The sequence below is a fragment of the Oryzias melastigma genome, linkage group LG11 (assembly GCF_002922805.2).
Source record: "Oryzias melastigma strain HK-1 linkage group LG11, ASM292280v2, whole genome shotgun sequence".
Taxonomy (NCBI): domain Eukaryota; kingdom Metazoa; phylum Chordata; class Actinopteri; order Beloniformes; family Adrianichthyidae; genus Oryzias; species Oryzias melastigma.
The window spans coordinates 15837565-15860387 of NC_050522.1; the positions used below are offsets into that span (position 1 = coordinate 15837565).

The 22823-nt window shown below is 36.4% G+C and overlaps 6 protein-coding genes across 8 annotated transcripts in view; 2 read left to right on the top strand and 4 right to left on the bottom strand.

The window, feature by feature from the left end:
* The window catches only part of adnp2b (ADNP homeobox 2b), a gene marked incomplete in the record, with an annotated part of 705870 nt that overhangs the window by 437780 nt on the left and 245267 nt on the right, over nt 1-22823 (bottom strand).
* On the bottom strand, nt 44-3330 carry gmnn (geminin DNA replication inhibitor). The gene is made up of 7 exons (XM_024294833.2): nt 3194-3330; nt 2443-2514; nt 1745-1843; nt 1515-1668; nt 1355-1437; nt 996-1106; nt 44-661 (listed from the first exon to the last, which is right to left on the bottom strand). Exons 2-7 carry the CDS (start codon nt 2497-2499, stop codon nt 482-484), a joined length of 684 nt encoding a protein of 227 aa, XP_024150601.1. The 5' UTR covers nt 2500-2514; nt 3194-3330; the 3' UTR covers nt 44-481.
* Nucleotides 3361-8346, top strand: lg11h6orf62 (linkage group 11 C6orf62 homolog). The gene is made up of 5 exons (XM_024294821.2): nt 3361-4875; nt 4957-5133; nt 5765-5890; nt 6761-6895; nt 6980-8346. Exons 1-5 carry the CDS (start codon nt 4747-4749, stop codon nt 7103-7105), a joined length of 693 nt encoding a protein of 230 aa, XP_024150589.1. The 5' UTR covers nt 3361-4746; the 3' UTR covers nt 7106-8346.
* Nucleotides 8447-10012, bottom strand: acot13 (acyl-CoA thioesterase 13). Its single transcript, XM_024294926.2, has 3 exons — nt 9850-10012; nt 9535-9719; nt 8447-8700 (listed from the first exon to the last, which is right to left on the bottom strand). Exons 1-3 carry the CDS (start codon nt 9931-9933, stop codon nt 8541-8543), a joined length of 429 nt encoding a protein of 142 aa, XP_024150694.1. The 5' UTR covers nt 9934-10012; the 3' UTR covers nt 8447-8540.
* On the top strand, nt 10305-14533 carry tdp2b (tyrosyl-DNA phosphodiesterase 2b). Of its 3 annotated transcripts, none has more exons than XM_024294657.2 (7): nt 10305-10740; nt 11483-11601; nt 11706-11855; nt 12032-12123; nt 13564-13682; nt 13802-13972; nt 14054-14533. In XM_024294657.2, exons 1-7 carry the CDS (start codon nt 10594-10596, stop codon nt 14333-14335), a joined length of 1080 nt encoding a protein of 359 aa, XP_024150425.1. In that variant the 5' UTR covers nt 10305-10593; the 3' UTR covers nt 14336-14533. The 3 variants fall into 3 exon arrangements, with proteins under 3 accessions (XP_024150425.1, XP_024150417.1, XP_024150432.1); XM_024294649.2 differs by having other exon boundaries at nt 10316-10740; nt 13561-13682; XM_024294664.2 differs by lacking the exon at nt 10305-10740 and adding an exon at nt 10747-10875 and having other exon boundaries at nt 13561-13682.
* tmem64 (transmembrane protein 64) overlaps nt 18273-22823 on the bottom strand; it is a 15063-nt gene continuing 10512 nt past the window's right edge. Inside the window, exon 3 of the mRNA XM_024294678.2 lies at nt 18273-20631. Within this exon, the coding sequence (XP_024150446.1) occupies nt 20440-20631 (192 nt within the window). The 3' untranslated portion in view covers nt 18273-20439. The remainder of the gene's footprint in view (nt 20632-22823) is intronic.

Sequence of the window (22823 nt, forward strand, 5' to 3'; positions counted from 1 at the left end):
AACACAAACATTGACATCAATCTTCATTTAAATGCAACTTGTGTAGTATCGGATGAGATTTATTGCACAGTCAACTACATTTATGTACAAGAAAAATACACTAAAGTGTAGAAAGAGACAGTGCTGCAATACTGGAATTAAACACTGGGGTGAAAAATATATAAACCTGCAAATTACTTTTAACACCATCTGAGCAGCAGAGTTTTTAGAGTTCACAGCTGTCCAAATGATACATATCTGCCATTATAATTTAAAAAAAAAAAAGTAAAAGCAGATAAGAACTACGTCATCTCAAAGCATCAAACAAATAGAGATATTTCCAACTGTACGTTTGTCAACAGACAGCTGAGATTTAATAGTTTTATTTAAAGAGATTTTAAAAAGAGTATGGCAAATTGACAGTCCTATGCACTCTGATCCTTCGTTGAGGGGAAGAAAAAAAAAGATAAAAAAAAAAAGTCTGGAAAAAGTTTTAATCCAGTTAAGGTCCTTCCAAATCAGACGCTTCATCATAGTCTTCACCACCGCTTAAATCTTGATCACTCTCATCTTGTTCACCGTGATCTTCCGCTTCATTCTCTGCGTTCTCGTTACCATCAGCCACGTCCAGAGTGATGCCCTTCAGTTCATCCAGGTTATCAGGACTCTTCCCAGTCAGCCTCTGAAGACGTGTTTACCGAGCAAAACCAGTCAATTCAGATTCAAGAAGCACATTTCAATAGTCATGCAAATCAGGACTTGACATCCCGTTTTAAAAATATGTCTCAAGATTTAATCAGTGATGACTGCAGGAGTTATTTAAGGCTTTTTAAATGTTAATGCATCCTATGATTCTTTCAGTTGTGTTGCTTCTCTTTTCTGCAGTATTGGGAAAAACTCAAAACAAGCTTTGACATTAAATCAAATATCCAAGATAACTTAATATATTGTAATAAGAATACTTTGGAAAAAAAAAAGGTAAAAGTATAATAAAATAAAATCAAAGGGAAACATACCTCAATCATATCAGCCATGTACTGAACATGCTGTGCGAGCTCCTGCAAGTCTTCATTTTCACTCTGAAGTTTTTTGATTTGTTCATCTCTCGCCTCAATGTCTTTGTGTAACTAAAAATAAAAAAAGTAAGGTTCTTCAGGACGACAATTGATTCAAAAGTAGAAATTGCATTAAACTCCTTCTGTTTTACAGTTTAGCGCCAACAACAAAATCTAAGATAAAGCAGCTATTTAGTGTCAAAGTTAAGTCAAATTTATGTTTCTGGCATATGAACGAGTCGAACTAAGGTTAAGCAGCAGAGAGCGTGGGAACACATCTTTTTGGCGACATATTAGCTAGCTCTTGATGATTAACTCACCTTCTCATTCTCCTGGAGAACACTGAACAAGGCTTTTCTGCGCTCCTCTGCAATCTCTTTCCAATAAGAGGCAGGAGGCGTTTCTGCAAATAAACATTTAAACCAAGTCATGTGATTAAACGTTGGGACTTTAGAATCATGGAAGAACATCAAAGTTTACCTTTGATCATGAGTTCATAGGCTTCACTGGAAACACCATCGGGTGGTGAACAATCATTTTCTGTTTGGGTGGATTTGACCTCTACCTTCACTCTTTTGGGACCCTTCGTTTGTTCAGCCAGCCATTGTTTGCGCTTAGGAATCACCTTCCCGGCCTACAAAATAGTGTGTTGCACTTCACATTTGCTGCGACTGGACAACATTTCTCAGCAGGAACGAGTCCCAACATACCTGAGCGGCCCTCAAGTCTGTGTTAGCTGCTGAGGGTTGGAGGACCTGCAGGCTCTTTCTGTTGGAGTCCATAGTCTTCTGAGATGGTGGGAAGAAAGTCTAGAAGCCAACAAATTTTTTTTGATGAAGTACAGCAGACAAAAAGCAAGAGATTTAGTTCTTGAAATAATGGTTAATCAGTCACATAACCAGCAACTCATTGATGAATAACAGGGATGTAAATGTGTGGAGGAGACAATTAGTCATGGGAAAGGTTTTCTTGAGAACAAGTTAGGGAATTGCTAAACAAAACACAGTTACTGATTAACTAGACTGGAGATGCTTTAACAATGAGGACAAGACAATTTTAGTGATGTCATGTAAGTAAATTTGGGCAGAAATGCAAAACAATACAACCATATAATAATATAGTGAATAGAACAAAACAGCAAATCAAATTTTAAACAATTTAATATTGATAAACAAAAAATGAACATCTAACTTTTGTGTCAAGTTGTCAAAATTATGAAATTATGGCCTTTTACTTTGACCTTTAAACTTAAAGATCTAAAATGTTTTTAGTTGCTATTCAATTTAAAGATATTTTTTTTAAATGATATTATCCACGTCGACATACGTTTGATACATACTATTTTACTTCAGTCTGTCTGAACTTTGTCTACAGGGCTAAGGAACATAAATACAAGCTGTATACTCACCTTTATATTCTCATTTGACTTCTGGTAGTTCTTTTGTAGTTTTCCACTTGAAGTCATTTTCCTTTAAAATGTCTGATAAAGGATCAGGAAAACAAATGTTACACACAACAGAAGCTTTAAATGTCGATTTTAGACATCTCTAACAAATTTGGAATATATGTATCATGTGTGTATTCTTTAATCATATTTTAGATTTATAAACAAAAGCTTGAGCAACGCATTGGTCATTTTGACAATGAGGTCCACTTTTAAGTGAGGCAAATAAAGCATTGAAACGATACTATTTAAGAAGTTTAATACTTAAGATTTAGGTAATAAAGCGACCCCCAGTTTTAAAATGGACCATTCCTTCCTCAAAACAACCCAACACACAGAGGGACACCATGAATACGAAAATGTGTGTTTATACAGCTGATTTGTAAAATTTAAAGTTTAAAACGGTGATTTTGATAAATTTAGTAAATATATATATATATATAAAATTGAGCAAAAATTAAAAGTCTACAGTATGAAAAGTGTTAGAATAACTGAATGAATAGAAAAGAAAAACAAAAATAAATCGATAAAAAACAAGATAGAAATAGTTGGGCCTTTTCAGTTAGCTCTTCAGCACAAGGCCGCAGAATATTTCGAGGGGGAAAAGAACATACATAAACCAGAATAAACTCAATGTTTGTGTGGTAACTGTATTATAAAGGTCGCACTTTGTTGAAAAAAAGTCTAATAAACATAAAAGAATTAAAATACTCACGTATTCAGCACATCAACTCCCCACAAACTCCTGCTACAGTTCTCCGTCGCTTTGGGTCTCGCGCCACCGATGTTAAATACACTCAGTCTGTCACGTGACACCGGACCAATCAGCACCGCGTCTTTTTTTCTTCCAACATACGTCACATTGTTGTAGCTCAGCGCAGCCATTTTGGGGGAGGCGGTGATCCGTCGTGCTTGTTTGTGCGATTATTAGCTGCCCGAAAACACAAAGAAAAGCAAACGAAAAGCGTTGGACGACACATCGTTAACTATGGGCTCACCGGGAGACAAAAAAGGCTCCATGTCGACTGAAAGAACAGAGGATTTCAGCTGGATTGTCGATTTATCTTGACATGGCATGCTGCAGGGCGAGCCGAAGGTTGTGACGACTGTAGAAAAGAAGAGAAAGACAACTCGAAACTTCGTGAAAGGGGAGAGACCATTCTTAGCCGACGCTCGTTTCGCCGTTCGTTGTCCGTAGACTACCGAACGCCCAGGCCAGTTTCCTCGATGAAGTTGTAGAAGCGACCCGAGTGAATTATATCGAGCTAAAAATGCTTAGCACAAATAGAAACAGCCAGTGAAACCAGCTAGTCTCTCGACTCCAAACAACACTAGCCGAAAACCGAGCGAGAAAATGTAAACGGGTGGAAAGATGGCTGACCGGACATAGGCCTCAATTAAGCCAATTTGTCAGAAGATAAAATGTAGCTTTATTCTCGGTTCACTACCAGTTAGTGTCGGAAGTGAATGCCTTGTAGCTTGCTAGCTCTCGTCGGCTAGTGTGCTAAAAATACATCCACATCATGACTATAAGCTGTGGCAGCTCGGCAGGCCTCGCGCCAAATGAGTGACAGTTAAAAAGAAAAAAAATAGCGGAAATGTCAAGTTACTTTCACAGTAATCTTCGATATTCCCCAGTGCCAATATCTTCTGGCATCTGTATTTACCTGCCATGTTTGTCTGTAATCTTGGTCCGTCTGTAACACGCGTGTTGAGTCAGCCTCTACAGTAAAACAAACAACCACCACGATGATTGAGGGACTTAGAGATTAATTGAATATCCGTCTGCTTGCCGTAGACTATATTCACCCTTGCAAAAAACAAAAGACATGGGTATTTTTGTACTAGCAGCTGCATTTGTTGGTTTCAGGAACATCTGCAAAAAAGTCAAGTTTGTCTTGACGTTTCCTTGAAATCCATTGTGATACCCTGTTGGTGGCAGCTTTGAACAGCTCATTTGGCTTGAAAGTCATGTCTTAAAAGGTGGATTTCTGATTAGATACTACAATGTCGTCTTAGTCTGTTGACCATTCCCTTCCTCACCAGTGTCGTCCTCCATAACATTGAGATGACTTAGTTTCTTTTCAGTTTTTGTCAATCTATTTAGTTCATGGTTAGTATGTAGAGGAGTCGACGTAGAGTTTTGATGCATTGTTTTCTGCAAACCGTAGCTGGATACATCCTGTCAGATGCATAGAACACAGGGCTAGTGTCACTAAAATAGAAGAAAAAAAAACAAAAAAAAGAGACTGCTGTCAACATCCAACCATGGGGGACCCAACTTCACGAAGAAACCAAACAAGAAATCGACTTCGAGCTCAACTTCGGAAGAAAAGGGAATCTTTGGCAGATCAGTTTGACTTCAAGATTTATATAGCCTTTGTTTTCAAGGAAAAGGTTTGTCGGCATAAGCTAAAGTCATGGATTTTGAATATGTTAAGCGACTTGCTAAATAACCTTTTTTTGTTTTTGTTGCAGAAAAAGAAGTCGGCACTTTTTGAAGTAGCTGAAGTGGTTCCTGTGATGACCAACAACTATGAAGAAAACATCCTACGAGGCGTACGCAACTCCAGCTACTCTCTTGAAAGTTCTATAGAACTCTTGCAAAAAGACGTCGTGCAACTACATGCCCCAAGATACCAGTCAATGCGAAGGGTAAGATGAAAACCATCGCAAGACAGGATGATCACATTTGAATTTCAACCCTGTTATAAAGTCAATAATGTGTGGCTCCCAGCAGTAAACAGTGCAATATCTTTATTGTGATTGGCTAGATTTCCTTATAACGCAGTGTAAACTTGTGACAAAACTGTTTCAGAACCTTTCTGAAAGACGTAGCTCAATTATTATAAACGAAATAAATAGATTTATTGCTTTGATTAAAACCACAGTGATTTGTACTTCTGAATAAGATAAATATCTGTTACATTTTTGCTCACATGATTTAAAATTATAGGTTTGCAATGAGCATTTAATATTAAATAGCATTTAGCATTTTATCTAAACCCAGGTTTAATGATTTTAAATATTCTTCAAATATTATATTAATAGTCATTTTTTATTAATTTTAATGTTTTTTCCATTTTATGTGAAGAAAAAAAAGCTATTAAAAAATGAATGAAATAGTTCATTTGCATTTAATGTTATTATATTGGTTCAAACAATACAAGCTGATTTGTTGGCCCTCCCGCATTTTCACCTCAACAAATTTTCAAAAAGTATGGACATCCCTGATCTAAAGAGATGAGTCTTAATGTTTTATTTATTTATTTGTTTATTTTCACAGGATGTGATAGGCTGCACACAAGAGATGGATTTTATCCTTTGGCCTCGCAACGACATCGAGAAGATTGTCTGTCTGCTGTTCTCCAGATGGAAAGGAGCTGATGATGAACCTTTTAGGCCTGTTCAGGTAAAAGCAACCCACTTGTCATATGTATGTACAGAGTTCCCATGGGGGTCTTAAAAAGTCTTAAAAGCATTGAATTTATACATGTGGAAATAATACTTTAAAAAGCCCCCAAAAAGTCTTGAATTTTGCTGTTTGAGCCTTAAAAAATATGCTCTGCGAAACTTTTCAGTTTCACATTTCTTGTCAAAAATTAAAACTTCCAACCACAATTATTTTGGTGAAATAAACAGTGAAAGAGCCAACTGTCATCCAACAATACGATGAAAAAAAAAATGCCACAAACAAGATAAGAAGCTACAGTTTGGATCATAAAATGGGAATAAATGAATAGATTCATTAAATAAATAAATAGAATAAGTAAATTTGGAATTGCTTTTAATTTTTGATGTACATGGCATAAAAAGTCTTAAATTTAACTTGAAGAAACTTGTAAGAACCTTGCTGTCGTTTATTGTGAAGATTACCTTTATAGAAATAATCTGCGAAGTAGGAATACAGATGTTTTAAGGCTTTAACACTACACACTTAACACACTATCTCAGAAAAGGAACATTTTCACACTTTTCTCTGTTTAAACTCTCAAAGTTCAAACTTTCATTAAAAGTAAGACAAGTATTATAGAATTTAAAAAAAATAAACATCTGCTCACAATTAACGATTTGCATAAATGTTGGAAAGCTGAACGTGTTCTCTACAGTAGATATAAAGGAGAATGATCGACAACAGCAAAATGCAGTACGCTGAGAAAAAAAAAGCATTCAAAATTGAACCACAAAATAGCAAGGTTCCTCTGTAATGCTAGGTACTTTTAAGGTATGCAAATTTAAAGAGATTCAGTCTTTTAAATAAGATTTGTCCTCTTTCCTACAGGCCAAGTTTGAATTTCATCATGGAGACTACGAGAAGCAGTGCTTGCATGCTTTGGGTCGTAAAGACAAGGCTGGAACGGTCATGAACAACCCAAATCAGTCCATATTTCTCTTCATGGATAGACAACACTTGCAGGTCAGTTGGTCAGTCTTTTGAAAACGTCACCTGGAAAGCTGACAACTTGGAAGACTTCATAACTAAAATTTCGGATTCTTTCAGACTCCTAAGACCAAGGCCACAGTCTTCAAGTTGTGCAGCCTCTGCCTGTACTTGCCCCAGGACCAGCTGACATGCTGGGGTGTGGGAGACATCGAGGATCACCTCCGTCCATACATGCCTGATTAAGGCTTCTTGCTCGACCCAGCCACAGAGACAAGCCATTTCCCTCCCCCCTGCTGACGCCCTCTGAAGCAAATTGATGTACTTTTCTTCCCCTTTCCCTTTAAAAAGATTTGAACTGTGCTTGAATCGCTTTTTTTTTTTGTTCCTTATTGGTTCTCCCTCCCTGAAACCAATCCAGTTCCCATCTTTTTTTTTTTTTTTTTCTCACACCTTCACATTTTCCCATATTTTTTTACTTCCCCTCCCCCAACCATTTTTTTGATTTTTGGGTTTTTCTTTTAATATTTTCCTCCCCATTTCTTGTTCCCACTCACCCCCTTTCGTTTCCCCTCATTTGAACCTGCACAAACATTTTTTTGGAGTGGGTTGGTTGTTCTCTTTGGAGCCACATTGTCAGCAGCACTCATCACTGAAGGAACTCTTTACGTTTCATCCACACACGAACACTATAAAGGTCTTCAAGGTGGTTCTCAGATGGACATGTTTTATTTCCCTGTTGTCATAAGGAAGGATTGTTAAAGCTTGTTTGTTTTGTCACTGGGGTTTTCTGAAACAACTTTATACAGTCTTTTGACCAAGGGCAGGCGTGATCAGGTGTGAAAACACCTGTGTAAGCAAAAATAACAAAGATGAACAATATTTGTTAAACCTTTATAGTGTAGGTATTGCTTCTTATGAAACGCCTTAGGTTTTTTTGGGGTTTATTTTCCGCTGGAGTTAATAAAACTGTTTTGTGTCACTTGCTTTGCTCTAAAACATTCAAGGCAGGCCTTTGCTTAAAATCTTGAGTGTCCTAAAAGGCATTGTGCGCAATCCTAAGAGATGTTTGTTAGACATTTGGAGGTTGTTTTTCTTCTCCCAAGCTGTTCATGCATTATTCATCTGAGCTACTGAATCTAAAGTTGTATGCATCAAATCATTTTTTTTCCATGAAAGATGTGGGTTTTACAAAAGAATAGAAATGGTGGCAGATTTTATGTTTAACTAGCATAACAAAAATTCCTTAAAACAAACTAACTTGATTTCTAAGTTGACTAAAATTCAGACAATCTTGTGTCTAGCTCATCACTTTGTAATTTGGGTTTTTGCGGGTTAAATTCTAAGAAATACATGGTACATGTCATTTTGCGCCTCGTATCTGTGTGCTCAGTAGAAAAGATGTAAGGCATTTAACTTTTGAGGTTTTCTGTTGGTTCTTAAATCAGTATTGCTGAGCATATTCCAATACAGTGCAAAAACATGAACACAGCTTTGTCCTGTTTAATTGCTTGTGCATGACCTGACCCCTCAAAAAAAGAAAAATCCTTTCATTTCCAGAAACTAATAAGTTACACAAACTACCACTTACATGTACATTTTTTACTTGATCTTATGCAGACTTACAGAAGTCATCTCTTTTTTACACAAATAGAAAGTGTACAATTGCGATTTACAAAGTTCAAGAGCTGCCGAGGTGTTTTGTGTGTCTTCCTTGTGCAATGAGCTTCCCGGTGGCCTTGTTGGTGAGATCTACGGTGGCAAATGCCAAAGTCCGTCCTTGCTTAAGCACCTGCGCAGTGATAAGAACGTCCTCTCCGATCTTAGCAGCATTCATATACCTGAAAAAGTAACACATTTTCATATTACTTCTACTTTAATTTGATAGTAAGAAGAAACTAAACCTTTAAGGAAAATTATGCATTTTATTGTAACATTTTTGTAATCAGGAAGTCATACATCCAACAATTCTATTAGCTGAATTAGGAAATTTAAGCTAAAAATTGTACACATTTCACGTGCTTTTATGATACAAACAAAACCAAGAATCTAAAGTAAAACATATGAACCACTTAACAAGATGTAAAATCTTACAAATAAACAGCATACATACATATATTTAACAATTTGTGATTATATCCACAGTCATAAACATACATGTTTTAATAAGTCATTTAGTTCTTCATTAAACAACCTCAAACTAAAAAATGTAAATAATAATTTACTCCACTTCAGCTCTTGTTAAAAGCATCTGCCTGAATATGAAGGGGGGTGACCAGTTTTTCCCTTTTCTTATACTTAAAAAATATTTGGATTTACACTAAGCAGACATAGTATATTTAATTATATTTCATATGTTCTGGTAATAGTTAACCCTAATTTATAAATGCAGAGAGCTTTAAAAGATGGGTTTGTTTTTTGCTTTTTGGATAAAGCCAAGGAAGTGAGATTTAAATGGTTTTGGAAATGTTTCAGAGAAAAGATGCTGATGTTAGAGCTGCCAGGAGGGAGGCCTGGAAGTCTATTAAAGAGGATCTATACATGATTAGGCTGAATGGAGATAACCTTTTCAGTGTGGCTTATCTTTAAGAGGAATAGATAAAATAGATTAGTATAAAAACAATTTTATTACAGCACCAAAAAAGTGACACCTTGATTTTTAATGTGGTACTCACGTGATATTCATGTCCACACTGACCCCCGGTGCCCCTCTCTCGCTATTCATGATAGCCAAAGTAGAAACAACATCCACGAGGGTGGCTGTCAACCCCCCGTGCAGCGTCCCTCCCCGGTTCGTGTGCTCTTCTTTTACCTTCATCTCGCACACCACCTTACCCTGACTGGCAGACAAAACGTCCACCTATAGAAACAAAAGTGTGCACCTTAATACAGACTTATGTGCTAAAACTGGACAACTCAACCAGAAATTGACCAACACAAATGTTTATGTGCATTTTATTATTATGATGATATATCTATGTATTTATTACCTTGCTGAGGACCCTGTCAAAGCATGAGCTGTCAGCTAAGACTCTCATAACGTCCCGTAAAGATTTTACAGTCAAAGAAGCCATGCTTTAAAACGCTGAAGACCACAATGTCAAACTGTTTACTTCGCACCGGAAACGTCCGTTCAACAAATCGTCCGGGTGGAATTTGAGCCGCTAAACTTAAACTTCACGAAACGTGCATGCAATCAACTAAGACGACCACGAAATGGTCACATTAATAATAGATATAGTCAAAAAACTTTTTTTTTTAAATAATCTACTTTTAGTTTTAAGATGAGCGTTTGGAGGTCTTTGTGTCTTACATGTGTTTTGAGTCACACTCCAAAACGTTACTCTTATAAAAAATCTTTTAATGTGTCTTAATCTCAATAAAAACTGAAGACTGTAACCGAAGTGAAGATTTTTGCTGTTTTAATAATTTGATGACCCCTTCACTTCAGAGTTTGGGGATAATGTGCGAATGGAAGCATAGATACATGTTTCTGGGGAAGATTTTCGCCGCTACACTTCCCTGTATGACTGGAACAACAACAATACTGCATGGACTAACAACTGTATTCAAATTACGAGCCTACACTGGCGTTCGAATTTTTCCAGAAATAACGTATTTTGTAGTTCGTACTGTAAAAACAAAAAAAAAAGTAAGAAATAAAATTTCTTTCAACCCTAAAAGCGGGAGCTAAAAGACCGGAGACCAACTTCAGCCGGTAACCGGATCTACAAATGGCCTCTACGTCCTATTCGGATAAACAGCCTGGTTCTGACGTGGAAAAAGAAAGGACACATCTATGTGATGAGTTTGCTACGATAACGGGCACTGACAGCGCGGTAGCTCAGTGCTATCTGGCTGAGAATGACTGGGAGATGCAGGTACAGTAGCCTCGTGGCACACATGTCGCTCGCCCTTGTTTATCATCATCAGCTGTAGCTCATTTAGCTAATTAAATCCAAACTAAACAGCGCAAAAAAAAAATAGGGAAAAATTACAGCCTCGTTTCCACAGAGGTGGGTAGTAACGACTGATATTTGATTGTTTTTTTATTGTATAAAATTACTTTAAAGAGTATTCCCACTTTACCAAATGTACACGTTTTTATAATGTTGATTTATAATGGAAAAACAATACTTTGTCTCAACTTAGAACTTTATATTATACGTTATTTTATAGCACAACAATGCCATAGTTATAATAGTATCTATAGATAATTACATCAAAAAGTTTGTCAAAATAGTTGGTTTAAAGATGAATTTATCAGAATATCTCCAAGAAAAGTGTCAACTGTTTTTGGAAGTTAAAGGGTACATTGAAAATCACTGCAAATTTGGTGTTTTAAATGCTTTTACTTATAGTGTTCTGTGGCTGACTACTTTTAATTTATACAAGCCATTAATATGTGGCAAAACAGCTCTTATTTAAAGATCCACTCCAATGAAAGGCACATATTTTAAAATTTGGCTTAAAAATTAGACAGTTGGGAATACTTTTACAATAGATCAAAATATGATCAAGTTGGGACTTTAAAGCATTTCTATTCTTTTTATTATTATTATTCTACTCGCCTCTGCTCTTTAGCCCGGGAACAACAGATCTTTCTCGTCTCCTTTTCCTCAGAGAGCTTTGAACTCCTTCTTTGAGGCAGATATGGAGAGAGTGTTTGCAGAAGATCTTGAAGATGACGCCAACCCCACACCCAAAAAACAGAAAACAGAGGAGCAACCGCCAGCAAACTGGTAAATCTGTCTTAGCTGTTCCGGTTAACAGAACTTTGTGTTATTAAATGACTATTTCTGCTTTCGCTTCCCATCTGTTCCATCTCTCTGTGAAAAACCTCCAGCATAGACTTGACTGGAGACAGCCCTGCCAGTTTATGTAAATCAGCAGAAGAAGATGAAAAAAAACTGTCTCTGATCTCCTGGAACGTGGACGGACTTGACACGGACAACCTTGGAGAGCGAGCCAGAGGCCTTTGCTCCTATTTAGTCTTGTATGCTCTTAATTAACCTATTGCACTTTTGAATATTGATTGTTGTTCAGATAATTTACTTGTAAACTTGGAGTTTGCTGGTCATAAAAAGTTTTTGATTAATATATAACTACCTGCTTAGTTATCAGACAGAAGTGCAAGACGTTTTATTGACAGTGGTTGTTCTTATCATGCAGATATACTCCTGATGTGGTGTTCCTACAAGAGCTCATTCCACCTTACGTTCAATACCTGAAAAAGCGGGCTGTTAGCTATCTTATTATTGAAGGTAAAGGAAAATCTTTTTAAATGCATTTGCATAAACACATACAATACATACATAGTTTAATGTAGGTACAATGCATTATATCACAATGGTATTTTAAAATTTGTTCACTGGTTTGTGTGATTAACAGATATGATGTTAAACTGAAGCAGAGAATTGAAAAAAATAATTCAAATTGAACTATAGCTATAATTTAGCCTCCCACACTAGAGGTAGTATTATGTTTTTAAGTAATGAATAATAATAGTATGATAATATGTCATAATCACAGAGTGTTTAGAAACCCTTGACTTTAAGACATGGGCCACAGTCATCTGTGAGATACAGTGTTGTTGGTTACAAAACAGTAAAAAAAAAATTGAGTTAATTAACAAGACTCATCCTTTTTGAATAGTATAAATATAAAAATAAAAGCATCTTTTCTATTTATTGTCTGTATAGTTGCATATGGATAGTTTAACTGATTCTTTTTGCATTAAAAAGTTATTTTAGCCCTATATAACCATTCGTATATCGTGTTTTCTGTGCTGTAGTTCACCATCATTCCACTAGGGACATTAGAAGCGCGTTTCCTGCTCATTTCAAAATGGCTGCTTCCATGAAATCTCAAAAACACCTTTGTTGTGAAAAAAGACTAGCTAATTTTTTTACACTATATGGTGAGAATAACTAATCTATTGTTATTCCCTTTTTCAATCGACCTCAGACTGTGTTAATAAAATCCAAAATTAGTTGATAATTAATTCTTTATAAATTGATCAAATTTGAGACAGTGGGTAAATAACGTTTTTTTTTCCTGAACACTCATGTTAATATTTTTGTATCTTAAGATAACATATTTGTGAGCAAAACCATACAAATATTGAACATATCATAATATCTATATCTCAGAAAAATGATTTTAATTGTTTGTTGTTGATATCATCAAAAGGTAAAAGAATCTTAATTAAAAATAATTTTCTCTCAATTTTTTGCAGGGGGCTTTACAGGTTTAAATTTCTATTCATACTCTTACTTGTGTCATTTTCTTGTTTTACAATTAATCTGGAGGTCATGTGGGTAAAGTCATTTTTTATATAATGTATTTCTTTTTAAAGTTCAAGATTTTATTTTTTTGTTTTTGTTTTGATTTTTAATTAAAAATACATATTTTTACCCTGTAAATCACTTTGTGTAACTAACATATGAAAAGTGTTTTATGAATAAAGTTTGATTTCATTAGGAACGAAGCATAGACATTTACTAGAGTAGATGATACACTAGCAGCACACTAAACACAAAGTCAAAAATACCTCCAGCTCAGTAATATTTAGGTGAATAATTGTAATTTTATTGTAAAAATAGTTTAAAGAACTACTATTTCAAGCCTTAATGTTTACCATTAATTTGATGACAGAGCTTTAATTTAAAATCCTTATTTTTGGCCATATTTCTTTTCAGCAGGTGGTGACGACGCTTACTTCACTGGGATGATGCTGAAGAAGTCCCGAGTCAAATTCTTAGAGAGTGATATTGTAACTTACCCTACAACCCAGATGATGAGGAACCTGCTGGTAGCACAGGTTTGTACACCTTTATACTGCATTTCCAGATGAAAAAACTCTGATTCTTCACTGATTGAATCACAGTGTCAGACTTTCTAATGTTTTCACTACAGACTTTGTGTGTTCTCATCAATCAGGTGACTTTCAAAGGCCATAAGCTGTGCCTGATGACGTCCCACCTCGAAAGCTGTAAGGGCCACGCACAAGAGCGGATGAAGCAACTGCGAGAGGTCATGCAGAGGATGAAAGACGCACCGGATGATGTCACGGTACTTTTTGGAGGAGACACAAATCTGAGGGACACTGAGGTGCAGCCTGACTCTAAACATGTAATAGAGACGGCGTTCATGTTAGACCTCATTTAACTCTTGGTCCGGCTTTGCTGTCAGGTGGTCAAAGTGGGCCTCCCGGCTGGTGTCTGTGATGTGTGGGAGAAACTTGGCAAGCAGGAGCACTGCCGCTACACATGGGACACCAAAGCCAACAGCAACAAGACTGTTCCGTTCGTCAGCCGCTGCCGCTTCGACCGCGTTTACCTCCGCCCTGCGACTAAGGAAGGAGTCCCACAGCTGGCCCCTGATCACATGGCTCTGGTGGGGCTGGAGAAGCTGGACTGTGGTCGCTACACAAGTGACCACTGGGGGATTTATTGCAGCTTCACTGTGGGGTAGAAGCTCACTTTGTTTTTGCTTTTTTTAGGTGTTTTGCAGACTGAGGATTTAAAAGGTTTAGTGTATAATTTTGCTTAAAAGATGTTGACCTCTTTTGAGGTTTATTTCTTGTTCTTTGTATGTTCTGATGCATCTATATTTTACATTTTGAAAATTGTTCTCTTAATTGCCAATAAATAAATATGCACCGACTGAAAACACGTAATTTCAAACCACTTTCACTCAACCTTCATTTGGGCAAAGTTTAGAAAAAACTTAACTGAATTGACCTTCACAAAAAGTTTTTGTTTCTTTTTAAATGTAATTATAAAGTTACAAATTTTGATTAAAAGTTCAAAGCTGGATAAATCGTGCCTTTTCAAACCTAACAAACTGCTTGTGTAATCCAGTTCTGAAATAATTAATATTTAGTTAAATATTCAGTAATCACTGATTTATAGCACTAACCTTCACTTAAATAAGCATCTGACAGTAATCAAATAAACTATTTTAATAATTTCAAAAGTCTAACATTTTTTCCCAGCAGATAATTTTAGTAAAATGTTAAATACTCAAATCTTACTTTGACCTTCTGAATTCAATTTTTCAAGACACTTTATATATATATATCTTATCTTATGTACTTTTATCCAACATTACAAACTTGAAAGTGACCTTAGATTGTGTTTATTTTATTTTACTAAACCGATTAAAAAAAAGATCCATATTGTTGTAATTTTGACATGTTGCCGCCAGAGGGCAGTAAAGAGTTGGAGTGCACGTTCATGCTGTAAAAAAATATATTTTTTAATGAATATCAGCAAAATACTTTTTGTTTGAAACCTATTTTGGTTAAAAATGGTAAAAGTTTAAACAAAACTCTAAATACTATAATTTTTTTTAACATTTTCAGCTTCTGTACCAACAAGATCCAGATGCTGAGTAACAAATTCGTCTTATTGTTTTGGGGAAAACATTTAGAGCAGAGAGCGTGTCCTCATGCTGCTTCTGCGAGCTCAAGGCTCAGTTTGGAGCCAGACAAGGAGAGCTGACCTCGGGAGAGGACACAAAGATGTGACTTTTTCCTGGAAGCAGGATTCATCAGAGCAGACCTCCTGTCCCCAAAGGCCTCCCCGCTCCTGGTAAGTAAGGACACATGAAGTGAAACTGTTCAACCAAAGCTTCAAATATGTGCTCTCCTTTTTTAAAAAAAATGTGTCGTCTGAATGTGGACCAAGGAAATGTATATCAAAATATATACATGTCAGTTTTTTCCGCTTTATTCTAATATTAATATTTCCCCCAGGGTGTGTCCCAAAGGGATTAATAAAGCTATGTCTATTATTAAATCCAATTTTTAATTTAAACACTTTAAGGCCGTTATTTTAACTTTCTTATTTTTATTTTTAATTAAATAATAATAATTTAATAAACTAGTGATAGAATTTTTAATTCTAAAAAAAAAGATGTTTAAACTAAAACTTTTTCATCAACAGAAAGACATTAATGCTAGTCCCAAAAAATGCAAAATTTACACATTTAAAGCATATATTTCTTTTATAGTGGTATATTTAGTTCCCATTAAATATAACTCATCACCGATTGTGAGGCAGAGCATGTTCTTAGTATGTTTGTTTATTGTTGGTTAAAAATTTGCAAATTAAGTTTGAAATAAAAAACACCAAACTCCACCCTTTTAACCCCTTGATGCCTGAATTTATTCATTTCCAGCTTTGATATAAAAAAATCACTTATGTTTTTGCTTTTAAGTAGAAGCTAAATGCAGGTAATTTTGGAATCAAATTGGTTTGAAGCATATTTGCATGAATAGCAGTCAAGAGGGTAAATAATGAACATTTGAAATAACTTTATTGTCCACCTCTTTCATGTGTAGTTTCTAAAATTGCATAAAAAGAGAGGAACTTGGCAGAAATGCTTATTTTTTAGGAATGTTGCGTGGAAATTAAGGTTTTAAAACAAGTTTCTGACAAGCTTTCATCAACTTTCATGCTTTAAAAAGAGTGGAGTTAATAGAAAAAGCACATAAACAAACACACCATTTTGCCTAAATGCAAATATATGCCCAACTCCTCTCTCTCTCTTTTTTTTTTAAAGCATGTGGAACGAATGTGCTTGAAAACTGCAGCCACAGCAGTGCTGTGGTATAAATTTGTATGACCCTGACAATGGAATTACAGAAGTCTTTTGGGAATTAGTTAAAATAATTCCTGCTGCACTGACAGAGTACAGAGATAAGGAGGTGCAGATGTCCGGGTTAAGACGGGGTTCCTCTGATTCATCCCTCCGCCTGAAGCAGGATTCTCTCGCCACAGGGGCTGATAAACGCCTCCCTCTGCAAATGCAAGAACACTCACGCCATACGTTCCCTTCAGACAGGGTGCATGGGTGTACTCTGAAATCCTCTCCCCACATTTGGCTTCTTCTCACAATTTCCGTCTGTGTGCCACGAGGAGCATCAGCCTCACAGATGTATTTCGGGAGTGTGGCCCTCAGTGAGAACTGCAGGGCTTTCATTTGCAGCCCGTCAGAATGAATGTTCTAGGATTTCAGTGTGGACACACTGGTGTGCTCTTGAGGGGGGGGGCCCTCCGGGATGAAGTTTGTGCTTTGATGTGAGATTGCACGATGATGGATCTGACACGGATCTGACCCCGGCCTGGAAAAGACCGGCGACTCGTGGGAAGAACAGCAGCTCTTGAGTCTGTGCAGCAGCTACTTGTGACAGATGGAGTCATAAAACACAAGAGAAGTCTGCTCTTTGGTTGGGTGATGGATGGATTCTGGCTGAGATCTCTCGCCGTGTTTGTGTTTTTGCTGTGGTTGAGACTTCAGCATATGGCTGCGGGCTAGTTTTTTTTTTACTCTAAGCAGTTTTAAGTCTGTCTGAACAATAAGAAAACCACTCAGTTCACACTTTACAGATACCTATTCACAGTGGTCTCAGCAAAGACACATCCATCATTTCTTTTCACCTCAGGATGCTGCAACAAATTGTCAATCACACTTCTGTGTAATCAAACTGTCCAATCAGAAGGCAGCACTGACTGTCAATCAATGTCACATGTTTTCGTTCAAGTGGAATAAAAAACAAGTTGAAATAATAATCATCAAGACACCAATATGACCACAGACAACTTATCCATCCTTATATTTTCTGGTTTATGTTTTGGTGACTTTTGAGTGTCGTCACTCCAACGGTACCATGAGATGGAAACTACAACCCACACAAGAGGACCTTGTTATGGAACTCATCCAGGATCACATCAATGTGAGCTGTGGCAAGAAGGTTTGCTGTGTCCATCAGCGTCCAGAGAATGGAGGTACAACCAGGACATCAGGAGGCCGGAGCATGACAACAATCCGGCATCAGGACCACTGTCTCCTCCTCATTCAGGTATAGGGTGTGTTTTTGTTGTGTTCTCTTTATTCTTTTTGAGGTGTATATATTCAAGAATCAAGGAGTCAAACTTTAAAAACTATAAAAAATAGGGAAATATATTTGGAGATTGGAAGTGCAAAACTTATCAGGGACAAAAATAAAAAGCAAAAACACAAATAACTTTAAAAATAATAGTAAAAAGATCAAAACAGTAAATTGTCAAAAGAGAAATAATCACTACAGAAGAAAACTTCAAGGTACAAGTCTGAAATAACTGAAAATATTAGAAAAAGAAACACGATACAACCAGAAAAAAAATGTTAGTACTTCAAATTTGTGATTGAGAACATTTGTTTTTCATTATGGTTCTAGAAAGTTTCTTCAGCTAAATCTTCATAGTGAAACCTTTAAATGAGTGACTCAATAAAAAGCAGGAAGTCTTGAAAAGGGGTTTCAACACTTCCTGTCAAAACGTGTTATGACCTCCGAAAGAATCACAATAGTTTGGTTTAGTGAAGTACAAATGATTGTCAAAAGAACAAAGCAGAAGTCAACAAATTAACAAATTCAAAAGAAGATTTATTCCATCTTTCATAAATAACATGAACAAGCATTATACAGTGATAAATTCCATTTATACACTGTAAAATTCTCTGTATTACAAAATACAGTATATATGTGTAATGCACTTGATACAATTAGGGAAGTTTTGTGTTTCATAGCTTCAAAAGTGACCCAAGCATGAGGCTTTGTCAGGTTTAGGTCTCCATCTATGAAACATACTTCCATTAGGAATCAGTTTTTGCATAACTATATCTAGGTAAAGAAGAGCCCACGTCGGAAGAACCAAAGCTTGTTACAAATCACAGATTTTCTCAAGAAGGTTTTTGAAGTCCCAGCTGAGAGTCTAAAATGGCATGAAGTGAGTCCGAAGGGGCTGACATGCACGGGAGTCGACGTGGTAAACATCTGAGCAGACTCCTCCCTCTGAGGTGACGTTTGTACGGACATCAGAAACGGGTTTCTACACATCGAAAAGGTGAAAAATACACATTTCTTACTCTATATCAGCCATAAATATTTGCATCTAAACTCTTATATCCTCTGAGGTGGAAGTCAGAAAAATGAGGAGGGTGTTCGTGCAACTTAAGGCTAACCGTGTTTTGGGACTCGCTCTAAACAGAAAAGCTGGAAAAATGAGAACGTTGCATTTAATGTCCTACACGTCTTTCCACAGCAGAGGCAAACATGTCCGTCAGAGGCAGCAGGAGGTAAAAGGCAGGTTTAACACTGTAACACAAACCAAGAAATCTCACAATCCATCCACACCGTCAATGAGCAACAACTTCCTAACAAGTTTACACATATTTATATATTTTTATAACTTTTTTTTTGCTTTTGACTGTCAAACATTATTGCTAATTTAATCAGGGAGGGAGGAATAAAAAAAAAACTTATTTGAAGGTGATACACAAGGAAATGTGTGTACAAATAAAGTAAAAAGGCCAACAAATAAGAAAACGGATTTGCAGGATGAATTTTCTGTATAGGAGCCCTTATTATTCCTCAACCAGACTTCGTCTGAGGAGCAGCATCAGTAAATGCAAAAATAAGAAACAATAATATCACATTCGTCGTATATTGTCCACATCGAGTTTGATTGTCAGCTTCTAAAACTCTACAGTTTGACAAACCAACCTCTATACCAAATTCAAATTATTTTTCTTTTAAATAAAACATTTGTGTTGAAGTGGACGGTGCAAACAACAAAAACAATGAGAAAACTATTAAATAATCGATTCATATTCTTATGAACTTATGGCACATAAAAATAGAATTCATCTCTAGAAGTTAAACATAAAATATCGACTTAGGTTTGTTATTTTGTACACATGAGAGCATCTCTGATTAGTTTGGTTTCAGCACTGGATAACATTCATGCCACTTTATCAAAATCTATTGCACGGAATGACCAGAATTTAAATAAATTGAACGGCTCTGTTACCTTAGATGGATTACCTGATAGCCAAATGAAAAAAGTCAAATTATAATAAAAACTGTGGCAAAAAAAATAATTCTGAGACATCTCCTTTCTTCAGCAGACCTAGTGCTGGTTGTTCTGCTTTTACCTACTTGGCAGAATTTAATTTTTAATTTCTTGTTTGAAATCCACTTTTTCAAACAGCTCAAACCAAAGCAAAGATGGGCGATCCAGCAGAAGTCACACAGAGGTTTGTAATCCTCAGAGAACTTGGTCAAAAATAAATAAAATAAAAAAACAGGCATCAAATGAATCTGAAATAAAACAAAATAAAATGCATGAATTAAGGTGCATAGGCTGGTGTTCTACTGACGCAAACAGAACATCTTTTCCTTGGCTCTACAAAAAGATCCAGATTGCACATTCATAACAACAGCAGGCAGATCTGTTCGACCCCTCTGGTAGTTCTGTCATTTCACTGTACCTCCACAAAAAAAACCAGAACAGCTCTCATGATAAACAGCAAAAAACGTTTCCTTCAGCACCATTTGGTCAAAGGCGCGTGGTCCTCGATCTTTAAAACTACAAAAGAAAAACACTGTCAGAATGTCACCTCCCCACACACGGAGGAAAGAATACACCAGGAAAATGATAAACCACTCCGTCGGTCGAAACACTTCCCTTTGTTGATACGGTCTAACAAGTCAGAGACCAGCAACGTGAAGCAAGTCCTGTCGCTTAAGGTCACACCACGTTGATGCAGTTGTTGTTGCCGGCTGTGGCCCTTTTGCTGCAGTAGGTGAAGCTGCTGTGGTTGGTGGAGGAGCCATTCATTTGAGAAGACTTCAGCTCCATCTGACACGCAGCGATGGCTGCGTTGAGCTCCATCTGAGCCCGGTGCACCACATAGAACATCAGGCCGATGCTGATGAGGATCTGAGGACACACAGTATAGTCAGAAATTAAAAAAAAAAAGTCATCTTAGTAAAAGTGAACATTAAGGACAAGAAAAAACCCTTTTAGGTCACATATCCCAAAATGACACCGCATGGCGACCTAAATGCAAGTTTTTCAGAAAATTTGGGAGGTGTCTGTGTGGTGGCATTAGTGATTTTGTAATACCGAATCAATTCAATTCTAATTTTTATCGACTCTTCAATTCAATCAAATTTTGAGTTTACACATTTATACACATTTGTTTAGAAATACATTAACAATCTACTATATGATTTGAATACATTTATATTAATCTGATACAGTTCACATACTGTCAAAAATATTACTAAAATAATGAGATTGTTAACAGTGTTACATGGTTTCTCTAAAGGAGAAGTTCTAACAAAAATGCTCAGCCGTTTCAGTTTGGCCACTAGGTGGCGACCGTGCTATAGCATTACAGCTTATTCCAGAAGAAGAAGACAGTATGAGAAAAATAGAAAAAAAAAAACATATTTTAGACCACAAATTGTTACTTTAAAAAATATATCCTTAAAAGAGTTTGTAAAATTCATGCCTGTGAGTAAATAAATATGTTAATTTAATCAGCAATATATGTTTAGGTCGACTGAGCATTAGCATTAGCCGTCATATGGGAAATCCCATTAAACATTAGCATCAAGCTAGCAGACTTTAGCTTTACGTGCTTAATCAATTTATATTTTTTATCAATCGATTGTTGATTTATTAAGCTTAAATTGATTCAAATTGATTAATCGATTTTATTAACCTAGCCCTGATCGTGAGGCAGCAGTCACATTTATACACACCACGTGGTGGCTATGGAGGTTTAAAGAAAAAGTGAACATTTTACAGCGACCGGACGATTTTTCTCTAAAAGTTGACATCGGTCAGTGGCTACCTGGGCACGGAATCGGGCGACGGCAGCAGGTCTGACTGGATGATGTGTAAATGTCATGTGTTGGGGGTATATAATAAGTAGGCCATTCTGCACGCCTGCCTGCCCCCATCTAAGTTCGTGACCACGCCAACCATTTCCAAAAAAAGTTGGTTTTGCGTCATGAAATCTTAAAGATTCTGCCTCTTCATTGTGTCTGTAGCATTAGTTAGATACTTTTTACGCACCAACTAATTTTCTTCAATGCCACTGAGTATTAAAGGAGTCATTTTCACTCAATACCAAACTTTAATGCCTAAGCCACATGTTTCAAAGTAAAGGCCCGCCGGGTATTTATATATTTTGGATTTTGGCTCCCTGTGCGATTGAGTTTGGCACCCCTGGCCTAAGGGGATCATTTTTTCAATGTCATTGGGTTCAACTGCAGCTAGCCACACAAACCAGATGACTTAACCTTGCTTGAACTTTTTCAAACCTTGTGTACCTTCTGTCGATAAGAGTTTGTTCCTCTCATGGTTCTTTGCACATTAAGAAATAACTCTGGGATAAAGAGTTCAAACTTCACAATACAAAACCTAAATTCAAAGCATCAATATCAGCACGAGAATCAAACATTTAATGATACTCAGCTCTACTTTCAAGTTTAAAGTCACATCAGCAATTTAGATAAATAAAGTAAAAATGATTAACTTAATGGATCACACTTTGATCTTTGATCTTCTTTGATCCGTTATCCCTTTGAACTTAGCAGAAAAAAATTGAAAACTGTAGATGCAACTTTATTATCACCATTCTAACAAAAAAAATACTTTCTTTAAAAGCAAGTCCTGCTTCTTATTGTTGTTTATTTATTTGAGCATTTAGACTTGAATCTACAATGAATTAAAACAGAATGTTGTGAACTGACTATTGCAGAGCCAAGTCATTTGATTATGCAAAGTTGTGGTGAGTCAAAATTCTAACTAGTATGGAATAAAAAACAAAAATCAAACATTGATGTTGTTATTGATGCCTCATGCGTCACATCTCTTTAAATATTTAGACCTAAGCAGCTCCCGGTGTGAAAATTATAGTCTGTTTTGCATAAATTTTTTAGCTTTCATTGGAACACGCAAGAGTTCTTAGAATAAACAACAGCCGTGTTTTCCATTTCTTGGAAATAACCTGTTGTCTCTCGTCTGTGTGTCAGAGGTTTCCTGGGATGATGTGTCAATACAACAAATACTTTTCTATTTCGGTTCCTATGAAACTGCAGCTGCAAATGTGACGGCAA